At 39.1% G+C, this 12,964-nt stretch overlaps 1 protein-coding gene across 1 annotated transcript; it reads left to right on the top strand.

Moving 5' to 3' along the window:
• Positions 1-2,558: 2,558 nt before the first annotated feature.
• Positions 2,559-12,702, top strand: rpl7l1 (ribosomal protein L7-like 1). The gene is made up of 6 exons (XM_062040813.1): positions 2,559-2,713; positions 3,100-3,208; positions 6,544-6,704; positions 8,642-8,779; positions 8,851-8,960; positions 12,343-12,702. The coding sequence occupies exons 1-6, from the start codon at positions 2,700-2,702 to the stop codon at positions 12,549-12,551; spliced, it is 741 nt and encodes a 246-aa protein (XP_061896797.1). The 5' UTR covers positions 2,559-2,699; the 3' UTR covers positions 12,552-12,702.
• The last annotated feature ends 262 nt before the right edge of the window (positions 12,703-12,964 follow it).

Genomic DNA, 12,964 nt, shown 5'->3' with positions numbered 1-12,964 from the left:
ATAGTGAGACTGCTGATGCTGCCTTCACGGGACGTGGGATATATTTGACGCACGCAGAACAAACACACGAACTCGTTATTCATGGCTCAGATTTTACATCCTAAAATAAACATTTTTGTGTTTTCTTATCAAGCCACGTGTTTATAATGTTTTAGATTATTTTAATGTCAGTTCCGATGACGTTGAATGCATCGGCGTTCCGGAAGGGAGACTTTTACACGTGGTCGGCAAATGTGTCATTTCGTGTTGACTGGCAGTACGTCTAGCCAATCACAAGGTGGCGTGAAATAGTGGGCGGGTACCAGATGACTGCACAACAAATATATTCATTAAATAAATATGTCGTGGTTGGACTCGTCGTAGTATTTTCATTATTTATAATGTGAAAGAGAAATGGTCCACTTAATCCGTTTTTGCCGTCCACTGGATTTATTTTCAACTTGTCATAGAGCGCCATCTTCAGTCTAATTGCAGAACAGCTGGTTCAATGACTTACTGTAATTATGACTTATTACTCATATTTTCTTAATCGTGCTATAATGACATTTGTACTGCCCCTAATTCGTGTTTTTTGTGTTGTTTCATCATTTTCTTTGTTTGTGTTTAAGTATGGACTACCGGTAAAGAAGGCTAAAATAATGTTGTTTTTAACGGTATGTTTCTACGGCAGGGGTCAGCAACCTTTTTGAAAGCAAGAGCTAATTCTTGGGTAGTGATTAATGCGAAGGGCTACCAGTTTGATACACAATTAAGTAAATGGCCAGAAATAGCCAATTTGCTCAATTTACCTTTAACTTCATGTTATTATTAATAACTAATGATCTTTACACTTAATTGAACGGTTTAAAAGAGGAGAAAACACGAAAAAAATGACAATAAAATTTTGAAACATAGTTTATCTTCAATTTCGACTCTTTAAAATTCAAAATTCAACCGAAATAAAGAAGAGAAAAACTTAAAAAAATAATTTGTGGAACATCATTAGTAATTTTTCCTGTTTAAGATTAATTTTAGAATTTTATTGACATGTTTTGAATAGGTTAAAATCCAATCTACACTTTGTTAGAATATATAACAAATTGGACCAAGCTATATTTCTAACAAAGACAAATCATTATTTCTTCTAGATTTTCCAGAACAACATTTTTTAAAGAAATTCAAAAGACTTTGAAATAAGATTTTAATTTGATTCTACAGATTTTCTAGATTTGCCAGAATATTTTTTTTGAATTTTAATCGTAATAAGTTTGAAGAAATATTTCACAAATATTCTTCGTCGAAAAAACAGAAGCTAAAATGAAGAATTAAATTAAAATGTATTTATTATTCTTTACACACACAAAAAAAAATTACTTAAACATTGATTTAAATTGTCGGGAAAGAAGAGGAAGGAATTTAAAAGGTAAAAAGGTATATGTGTTTAAAAATCCTAAAATCATTTTTAAGGTTGTATTTTTTCTCTAAAATTGTCTTTCTGAAAGTTATAAGAAGCAAAGTAAAAAAATAATGAATTTATTTAAACAAGTGAAGACCAAGTCTTTAAAATATTTTCTTGGATTTTTAAATTCTATTTGAGTTTTGTCTCTCTTAGAATTAAAAATGTCGGGCAAAGGGAGACCAGCTTGCTAGTAAATAAATACAATTTAAAAAATAGAGGCAGCTCACTGGTAAGTGCTGCTATTTGAGCTATTTTTAGAACAGGCCAGCGGGCTACTCATCTGGTCCTTACGGGCGACCTGGTGCCCGCGGGCACTGCGTTGGTGACCCCTGAACTAGACAATCAGATGGACAGTGGCTATACACTATTATACAAGTCTAAATTTAGTCTGGCTTTACAACCCAATTTTGTGTAGCCCACCTTCGTGAAATGTGTGGGACAAAATATGTGATAAACAGGAAAAGGCAAGACAGAATAAACTCTCTGCTGCTGCAGCAACAGAGATACAGTCTAGGTCCCTAAGATATATCGATATCTAATGTATTCATACATGTTTTATGTAGGATATACGCATGTATATATAACCTAATCACATTGTTTCTTCAATTTAAAAATAACTGACCGTTTTTTTTCCCTTCTCTCGGATTATATTCCCAGTTTTGATCTGGGACGTCTGGTCACTTGTAGCATATAAGAATATTCTATTACTGTTAAGCAAACTATGAATAATAAAACATGTGTCCTTTATCATAGCTACATGTATGACAACAAAAAACGTGTGAAAATCAATGGTATTCAGTGAGGTAAAATGAATTAAATGCGCTGACAGGTCATTGTTCCTGCCAAATGAATTGCACTGAGTGGAGCGGATCACCACTCCAAGATGGCGGCCCCGCGTCTCGTCAGCGCCAGTAGGCAGTAGCGCTCCATGCTGCGTACCCTTAGAACATGTCTACGTGCGCCAGACCATCGCCTGAAACCCGGATGTGCCTCTAGGTCACGTGATTGCAACCCAGCTCTACGCCCTGGTTTGTTTAAATCTACTTTTTATTCGTGCTTATATTATTCTTCCTTCTTACTCCTAAGTAAGCTATTTTTTAATACAAAACATTAATAAAATATTCAAATATCACAGAACGTCACATCGCGGAAGTTCCATCGTTAAAACAACATTTGCAAGGCCCGGAAGTGACGTGCATATTCGCGCAAGCGTGGACCGATCGTGTCGCGACACTAACTTCCGCATGAGCCACAATCCACCATGGCGGAATCCGAGTAAGTAAATATCCAACTGCTATCATCGTCCATCCGTGTTTGTCGTGTCAGAAATGAAACCTTGCTTGACGCCGATTTGGTCAACGATGCCTGTTGTTTCGCTTACGGGTTGTATTTCGAATATCGAGAAGGTTGATTGTTAGGAAAAACTGTAAATGTGTCATGGTGCAATAATGTCATGCGTTTCGACGCTAATGCAAGAATTTTGGAATAAGTATGGCAACTAACATGGTAAAAAAACGTGGTGAATAACTTCCTGAATAGTGTTAATACAGTGCCTGCTTGGGACTCCCAACACTGCATCTAACATTGATGGAATTAAAAAAAAAAGTCAGCCCGAAATTCACACATTTCTGGATCATTTGTTTCCTTTTCCTCCTTCCCAGATCCAAGAAAGTCATCAAGTTAGTTCCGGAGTATCTCCTGAAGAAGAGGAAGGCATACCAGGCCATTAAAGCAAACCAAGCCAAGCTCGCACTACTTCACAAGAAAAGAGTAAGTCGTGTGGATGAAGTTAAATGTACTGCAGTAAACTAATCACTAACTTCATTGTGTGAACCACAGTTGGTGCTAAGAATTTTCAAAATGGGGTCCCCGGGACCCCATCGAGTCATAAAAACGAGGTCCCACAGTACATTGTTGTACCACTTTTTTGTAAGCGTTTTGAAAACTAATGTTAAATGTATGCGTTATCCTGTAATATCTCACATTCTATATTGTGTTTTGGGAAAAGGTTGTCATAAACGTTACTTAATTCATTAAAAAAATAACACAAAAGAAAACAAATGCAGTATTTGTGATCAGTAAAGCTTTCGGCAAATCAAAATGTAAGAAACTGTACCGGAGAGTGCATTACTTTGAAGTCGACCAATAATAAACAAAGTTCCTTGGGTGAATAATGTCAACTCACTACACCGGTATGTTTTAGCGCTTTCATGGCGAGTTTACTGACAGATATATGTAGGGATGATGTTTGATAAGGAATTATCGAGTTCGAGCCTATTATCGAATCCTCTTATCGAACCGATTCCTTATCGATTCTCTTATGGAGTCCAGATAGGTTGTTGTATATGGAAAAAAACACACAATATTTGGTTTAACAAAAGCTCACTTTTATTATATAATAAAAAAATAAAATCAAATAAATAAATATTGACTGTTACCCACCTAAAAAAATAAAATAAATAAATATTGACTGTTACCCAAAGTATATTAAGTGGGATTTTTCAGAGAAACAAATATATACAGTAACACAAAAACAAGCTGTATCTGTGATCACTATAGGTGTATAAATAATAATATAGTGTTAAATAAAATCAGTCCCTTGGGCACAAAACTGAAAATAATACAGCTCTCCAAAAAGTGCACTTCTGCTGCTATTGGAACATAACTGTTTGTTATGATGCTTTGACATTTTTGCACTTTATTTCTTTATTGAAAGAACATTCTATGAAGAGAAAAGTTCTTTGCAAATGTGGGTACAATGCTAATAAATGAAAAGTTAAAGCTAAAAAAAGAAATACACTTTATTGAGTTAACATTATTTCTTTATAGGGGGAAAAATGTTATGAGCTAGAGAATATAACAACTACACTACCCAGCATGCAACGGGAGTGACGAGCATGCGCGGTAGCCCCGAAAAGTGTTGCATGTTGCCACGCTGTGAAAGTAAACGTCAAGAACTCAGCCAACACGCCTTGTCTGCATTATTTATAATTAGACAGACAACACATATACAGTGTGATTTTGTAACGTTTACAAGGAAAGAAAAACAAAAGTTAAAAAAGGGAGATATGTTGTGTATATATGTATGTGCTGCGGTTGTTTTAAGAACGTTGCGACAGCTGCCGTAAAGGAGGTGCGTTGCTATGTTTCCGGTTGGTGGTAAAAGTGTTGGTCATGTGTTTTACCCTGCTCAAATCTCTCAGTAAAGTTATTCGATGGATTATAGCTTTTGTTTTGAACTTTATTACACCTTGGAGCGCTTTTTCCCGTCCATTGTTTTCCTGCTTTCGCTATCTGCGCCGAATGACTGAGCTACGTGACGCCATTTATTGTGATGTCCCACGGAGCATTTCTGGTCGGGACGGGATTCGAATAAAGAACCAACTCTTTTCCTTTACTATAGTGGTCTCGATAACGGGTACCGGTTCTCAAAAAGGGATTCGAGTCCGAGGACTCGGTTCTTTTCTTATCAAACAACTTATCAAAAAACCGGTTTCGAGTATAATCCCTAGATATATGTAAGAACTTTACACTACTTTATATTAGAAATTGCACCAAAACATTTACTACTAAAACATTTTGATATATTTTTGAGCGCCGTGTGTAGTGTTCTATATTTTCAATGGAACAGTTAAAATGTTGGTGTTTACTTAAGACCTATCTCTTAATGTTTGACTGCCATCTACTGGTTACACTTATAATTACACCCTGTACCAAATTAAATAGTGTAGTGTCCCGGTAGAGTTGGTACTGCAGGCAATACTGGGTATTTGTTCAGTTGTGTTGATGTTGTTGTAAATATTGTTTAGTGTGGTTTCACAATATGGCACGTGTTTATGACAGTGTTGGCGTTGTTTATACGGCCACCCTTAGTGTGACATGTATGTAAAGTGCATTACTTTGAAGTCGACCAATGGATAGTGAATAATTTGACCCGGCAAATATAACATATTTTCCGGACCATAGGGTGCACCGGATTATAAGGCGCACTGCTAATGAATGGGCTATTTTTTATCTTTTTTCATATATTAGGAGCACTGGATTATAAGGCGCATTAAAGGAGTCATATTATTATGATTATTTTCTAACTGTAAAAGACTTCCTTGTGGTCTACATAACATGTAATGCTGCTTCTTTGCTCAAAATGTTGCATAGATGATGTTTTACTCATCATCTTCAAGCCGCTTTCTGACAGTCGCTTGCGCCATTTAACGGGCGGTCTTATTTACGTGCCTCCACTTGGACAGCGTCTTCTCCTTGTTGTAGCGGTGTAGCGTGCAAGGACGGGAGTGGAAGAAGTGTCAAAAGATGGCGCTAGCTGTTTTAATGACATTCACACTTTACTTCAATCAATAACGGAGCAGCATCTCCTCATCCGTGGCTCACTCGTGCAACAACAACACCCGAAATGTGTCCCGTGACCGGAACTCTCTAATAAGTAAAGTTCCTTGGGTGAATAATGTAAAGTCACTACACCGGTATGTTTTAGTGCTTTCATGGTGAGTTTACTGACAGATATAAGTAAGAACTTTACACTACTTTATATTAGAAATGGCAACAGTGGAGGATGAATGTCACATAACAAGATAGAGAAAAAGATTTGGTTTGGACTACGCTTTGTGCAAATGTAATGGTAATCAACTCACAATGATAAATGCTAGTGTGATGCTTTGTGGATTTGTAAATAAATATACGGAACAAAAAGCAATTGTCACAGATACTTCTGTAATTAACGGTTGTGTAATTATTTGTAGACTTACAGCCAGTTTTATTCCCACATCACATATGAGTTTTGTCCTGTTCTAATTAGTTTAGTCAGGATCATTCACAGCAATGATGTGACAAGAGAAAAAAAATAGCAAGTATTATGTTAACTTGAGTAGTGGTAACTGGAGAAGTTTTAAATCAAGAGTAGTTATAATAAAGTGGGGTAAATAATTGCTTCCCCGACTGATAATGTACGTTTGCCCCTTCATAGATGCATGAACAGTTCATAATTGAAAAGGAAAAGAACACTTTTAAAGATTGTACATTAACTTGTATGTGATTCTAAAGCAAAAAGTTGTTTTAAATGTATTAACAAAGTCTATTTTTTTCGCCCCAAGGTTTCTAAAGGCAAGCCCATAAAGTTCAAGCGACTAGAAGACTTCTTGAAGGACAGCCATAAGAAACATCGTGATGAAAGTCGCTTAAGGCGACTCTGCCACAAACCACCCATCCGACTACCTGAAAAACACAAATTAGCCTTTGCTGTTCGCATTAGAGAGTGAGTATATGCAATTACATATATACAGTAGTGGTGTAACGGTACGTGTATTTGTGTTGAACCGTTTCGGTACGGAGGTGTCTGTTTGGTTCGGAGGTGTACCGAACGAGTTTCCACACGGACATATTAAGTAGCGTAACGCACGTTTTTAAATGCACACCGAGGCACAACACACGGCATGCTAGCAGCTAACGGGCTAGGATAGACTGACCATACGTCCTCTTTTCACCGGACATGTCCTCTTTTGCGGAGCTGTCAGGGCGGAGTTTCTTAAATGCCTCAAATGTCCGGCATTTTGAGTTAGGGTTGCGTGTATTTTTAATGTACGTCCAGGGTTAAGAAGGGGTTAAAAACAAAACAAATTGTGCACGCAGCAGCATTGGTGAGGGAGGGGCAGAGACAGAGAGAGCGAGAGAGAGTTATGATAAACGCGCATGCGTCGCCAGGCTCTGCTTTTTATCCATAGATTTATCACATTTAATGTTTTATTATCTATAGCAGGGGTGTCAAGTGTCATTTGCGGCCCACAGCTAATGTTTTAAATCAGGGGTCACCAACCTTTTTGAAACCAAGAGCTACTTCTTGGGTAGTGATTAATGCGAAGGGCTACCAGTTTGATACACACTTCAATAAATTGCCAGAAATAGCCAATTTGCTCAATTTACTTTTAACTCTATGTTATTATTAATAATGAATGATATTTACACTTAATTGAACGGTTTAAAAGAGGAGAAAACACGAAAAAAATGACAACTAAATTTTGAAACATAGTTTATCTTCAATTTCGACTCTTTAAAATTCAAAATTCAACCGAAAAAAAGAAGAGAAAAACTAGCTAATTCGAGTCTTTTTGAAAAAATTAAAAAAATAATTTATGGAACATCATTAGTAATTTTTCCTGATTAAGATTAATTTTAGAATTTTGATGACATGTTTTAAATAGGTTAAAATCCAATCTGCACTTTGTTAGAATATATAACAAATTGGACCAAGCTATATTTCTAACAAATCATTATTTCTTCTAGATTTTCCAGGACAAAAATTTTAAAAGAAATTCAAAAGACTCTGAAATAAGATTTACATTTGATTCTACAGATTTTCTAGATTTGCCAGAATTTTTTTTTGAATTTTAATCATAATAAGTTTGAAGAAATATTTCACAAATATTCTTTGTCGACAAAACAGAAGCTAAAATGAAGAATTAAATTAAAATGTATTTATTATTCTTTACAATAAAAAAAATTAATTTACTTGAACATTGATTTAAATTGTCAGGAAAGAAGAGGAAGGAATTTAAAAGGTAAAAAGGTATATGTGTTTAAAAATCCTAAAATCATTTTAAAGGTTGTATTTTTTCTCTAAAATTGTCTTTCTGAAAGTTATAAGAAGCAAAGTAAAAAAATAATGAATTTATTTAAACAAGTGAAGACCAAGTCTTTAAAATATTTTCTTGGATTTTCAAATTCTATTTGAGTTTTGTCTCTCTTAGAATCAAAAATGTCGGGCAAAGCGAGACCAGCTTGCTAGTAAATAAATACAATTTAAAAAATAGAGGCAGCTCACTGGTAAGTGCTGCTATTTGAGCTATTTTTAGAACAGGCCAGCGGGCTACTCATCTGGTCCTTACGGGCTACCTGGTGCCCGCGGGCACTGTATTGGTGACCCCTGCTCTGCACCATCTTAAATATACGGTGGCTTCCGGCGACGCCCGACCAGAGGTCCAGGGTACAAATGGCAGGCCCATCAAAATTTCCGCGGGAATTTTCTAGCCCTTTAAGTGTCTAAAAAAATTGCTACATAAATCTATTTTTGTTATTACACAATCAAAAACATTGAAATACCCCATGCATCCTTTTGATGTTTGTGTATGCGGCCGTCTGTGGAAGTGTATCTCCCACATGTTCTCAGCAAGTGTTTTGCATGACTGGTCTTGTTAGAATCAAAGGCGTCAGTTCCAAAGTGATGAAGGTGATCCAAATGTTGAGGCTGAGGAAAATCTTCAGCGGGGCCTTTGTGAAAATCAGCGAGACGTCTCTGACCATGTTGCGGGTTGTTGAGCCATACGTGGCCTGGGGGTGAGCACGAACGCCGCAGTCATGTAAAGCTTGCTTGGCGTACCAGTAACACTTGCGTACGTACCCCACAGGTATCCCAACCTCAAGTCAGTTCGTGAGCTCATTCTGAGGAGGGGCCAGACCAGGATTGGCAGGAAGGTGATTCCTTTAACGGATAACACCTTAATTGAGGAACACATGGGTAAGTCTGCTTCACACCTGTGTCTACCTTTTAAGGTATGGACTAATCATACAATTTAATCAGTGTGTGCAAGCCTTTTAAAAGTGAAATTTTCAAGTCTGTGTATGACACCCGTGCCTGGTGGTAGACAAACTGCTGACAAACAAAATACAGTCACGATTACAAGTGTACGTACACATGAAGAACATCATGTCATGGCTGTCTTGACTTTACAATCATTTCCTAAACTCTTATTTTGTTGTGATGTAGTGATTGGAGCACATACTTGTTGGTCACAAAAAACATTCATGAAGTTTGCTTCTTTTATGAATTTATTATGGCTCTACTGAAAATGTGAGGGTCAAAAGTATACATACAGCAATGTTAATATTTGCTTACATGTCCCTTGGCAAGTTGACCTGCAATAAGGCGCTTTTGGTAGCCATCCACAAGCTTCTGCTTGACCACTTGACCACAAAATTACTGCAGTTCAGCTAAATGTGTTGCTTTTCTGACATGGACTTGTTTCTTCAGCATTGTCCACACCTTTTAAAGGCCTACTGAAAGCCACTACTAGCGACCACGCAGTCTGATAGTTTATGATGAAATCTTAACATTGCAACACATGCCAATACGGCCGGGTTAACTTATAAAGTGCAATTTTAAAATTCCTGCCACACTTCCGGTTGAAAAAGCCTTCGGAGGATGAGTATGCGCGTGACGTCAATCATTGAACCGGAAGTATTGAATACAATACAAAAAAGCTCTGTTTTCATTTCATAATTCCACAGTATTCTGGACATCTGTGTTGGTGAATCTTTTGCAATTTGTTTAATGAACAATGGAGGCTGCAAAGAAGAACGTTGTAGGTGGGATCGGGGTATTAGCGGCTGGCTGTAGCAACACAACAAGGATTACTCACTTGGATAGCAGACGCGCTAGCCGATGCTAACCGGCCACCGCACGGATGATCGGGTGAAGTCCTTCGTCGCGCCGTTGATCGCTGGAACGCAGGTGAGCACGGGTGTTGATGAGCTGGGCAGATGATGGCTGGCTGGCGTAAGTGGAGCGCTAATGTTTTTATCATAACTCTGTGAGGTCCGGTTGCTAAGTTGCTAAGTCAGCCTTAGCGTCGTTAGCAACAGCATTGTTAAGCTTTGCTAGGCTGAGATCTATTAACCGTGTAGTTACATGTACATGGTTTAATAGTATTGTTGATCTTCTGTCTATCCTTCCAGTCAGGGATTTTTTTATTTTGTTTCTATCTGCATTTGAGACCGATGCTATCACGTTAGCTCATGCTGATTAGCATGAGCTTCGTTGATGTATTGTCGTGGAGATAAAAGGCACTGAATGTCCATTTCGCGTTCTCGACTCTCATTTTCAAGAGGATATAGTATCCCAGGTGGTTTAAAATACAAATCCGTGATCCACAATAGAAAAAGGAGAGAGTGTGGAATCCAATGAGCCAGCTTGTACCTAAGTTACGGTCAGAGTGAAAAAAAATATGTATTTCACTGCATTTTAGTCCGTCACTCTTAACGGTTCCTCGTCCACGAATCTTTCATCCTCGCTGAAATTAATGGGGTAATCGTCACTTTCACGGTCCGAATAGCTCTAGCTGCGTTGAAAACAATAGGAAAATATGAGGGAGTGAACAACTGACAACGTCACGCTACTTCCGGTAGGGGCAAGGTTTTTTTTTTTATCAGAGACCAAAAGTTGCGAACTTTATCGACGTTGTTCTCTACTAAATCCTTTCAGCAAAAATATGGCAATATCGCAAAATGATCAAGTATGACACATAGAATGGATCTGCTATCCCCGTTTAAATAAAAAAAATTCATTTCAGTAGGCCTTTAAGTCAGGACTTTGGGAAGGCCATTCTAAAACCTTCATTCTAGCCTGATTTAGCCATTCCTGTACCACTTTTGAGGTGTGTTTGGGGTCATTGTCCTGTTGGAACACCCAACTGCGCCCAAGACCCAACCTCCGGGCTGATGATTTTAGCTTGTCCTGAACAATTTGGAGCTAATCCTCCTTTTTCAGTGTCCCGTTTAAAGAAGCAGTTCAATTGGCAGCAAAACAGGCCCAGAGCATAATACTACCACCACCATGCTTGGCGGTAGGAATGGTGTTCCTGGGATTAAAGGCCTCACCTTTTCTCCTCCAAACATATTGCTGGGTATTGTGGCTCCATTTTTATTTCATCTGACATGACATGGACAAAGATAAGACCTAAGTGTAGACCTAGCCCAGGGGTCGGCAACCCGCGGCTCCGGAGCTGCATGCGGCTCCTTGACCACTCTGATGCGGCTCAGCTACATACATGCCGACGCCCCTGATTTTCCCAGGAGATTTATGGATCTCAGTGTCTCTCATAGATTTCTCCCAGGGAAAAAGTAATCCTATTTACACTCTAATTACTAAATAAAGGGCGTGCCCTAATTGCACTGCAGTAATTGTCCTCTATAGCATTTACAAACAGCGTGCCAGTCCAGCCACATGTTGCATGTTGTTATTACTTGCACACACAGGAGACAGCAAAGCATACTTACTCATCAGCCACACAGCTTACACTGACGGTAGCCGTATCAAACAACTTTAACATTGTTACGTTACAAATATGCGCCACACTGTGAACCCACACCAAAAAAGAATGAAAAACACATTTCTGGAGAACATCCCACCGTAACACAACATAAACACAACACAACCATTACCCAGAATCCCATGCAGCCCTAACTCTTCCGGTCTACATTATACACCCCCGCTACCACCAAATCCCCCCACACATCAACCCCCCCCCCCCCCCCCCCCCCCCTCTCCGTGCGTTGGTTGAGCGGAAGAGTTAGGGCTGCATGGGATTCTGGGTATTGGTACCGTCAGTGTAAGATGTGTGGCTGCTGAGCTAGTACGCCTTGCTGTCACTTACGTGAGCAAGCTGAAATTGCATTCTACATGTGGCCGAGCAGGTGCACTGTTAGGGCAGACTGCAGAGGGCGCCAAATGCAGTGTCATCACGCTCTGATATTCGGGAGTCTCCCGGGAAAAATGAGAGGGTTGGCAAGTATGACGCTATCAAGCGCCATTCGTTCAAAACTCACGGGCTGCACTAACATCAAATTTCCACATTAAAGTGCGTGCCGGTGCGTGTGTCGGAGACCCCTGGTTAACATAGCACAAAGCATTTAAGCTTTGTATGCGGTGTTTTTCATTTTAAATTTTAAAAACATTTTTGTGGCTCCCATCAATTTCTTTAATTTGTGAAACTTGCCAAAATGGCTCTTTGAGTGGTAAAGGTTGCCGACCCCTGACCTAGCCTAACAAACCGAACTCGAGCCCAAGCACGGTGCGACTTGTCTGGTGTGTCCCCATCCTCAAACTGTCTCTCTGTCCTCAGGCAAACATGGCATCATATGTTTGGAGGACTTGATCCATGAGATCTACTCGGTCGGACGGGGCTTCCGGCAAGCCAACAATTTCCTAAAGCCTTTCAAGCTGTCAGTGGCCCGTCATGCTGCCAAGGACAAGGCCGGGCTCCTCAAGGACCTGGGAAACCCTGGATTCCGTGGCACGGACATTAACACCATCATCAGGCAGCTGAACTGAGGAAGAATCCAGCAGGACATTGAACAGCAGCTGGTTGAGGTACAACATACTGTCACACCAGACTGGGATGTGTGCTCGGACACATTTTCTACATTAATGTTGATTTAACATTTGCCGTCATGTTTGTATATTAAATATCAGATGCCTTTGACTTTGTGGAGGATTTGTATGGAGTTAATTATATCATCATCTGATCCACTCCTGGATCACAGTGGGTGCACAAAAGGGTGATCATTTGTCAAAAAATGCACCCAAAAATGGTGCTACTTTGTCGCTACACACGCTGTGAATATTCACTGATCTACATTTTGGCACACCTTGAGGAGAGTGTTTCTTAACCATAGGGCTGGGGCCTCTTTAGAGCTGCCAAAATGTTTCTCTGCTACTAATGCTGTCAGGTTCAAACACTGATG

This window comes from Entelurus aequoreus, linkage group LG03 (genome assembly GCF_033978785.1).
Source record: "Entelurus aequoreus isolate RoL-2023_Sb linkage group LG03, RoL_Eaeq_v1.1, whole genome shotgun sequence".
NCBI lineage: Eukaryota > Metazoa > Chordata > Actinopteri > Syngnathiformes > Syngnathidae > Entelurus > Entelurus aequoreus.
This window is presented reverse-complemented; position numbering and strand designations above follow the sequence as displayed.

Excerpts from the sequence above, each read along its gene's own strand:
- rpl7l1 (XM_062040813.1), top strand. Across the intron at positions 6,705-8,641 it reads TTTGCTGTTCGCATTAGAGA|AATCAAAGGCGTCAGTTCCA; the intron begins GTGAGTATATGC and ends TGGTCTTGTTAG. Across the intron at positions 8,780-8,850 it reads GAGCCATACGTGGCCTGGGG|GTATCCCAACCTCAAGTCAG; the intron begins GTGAGCACGAAC and ends CGTACCCCACAG.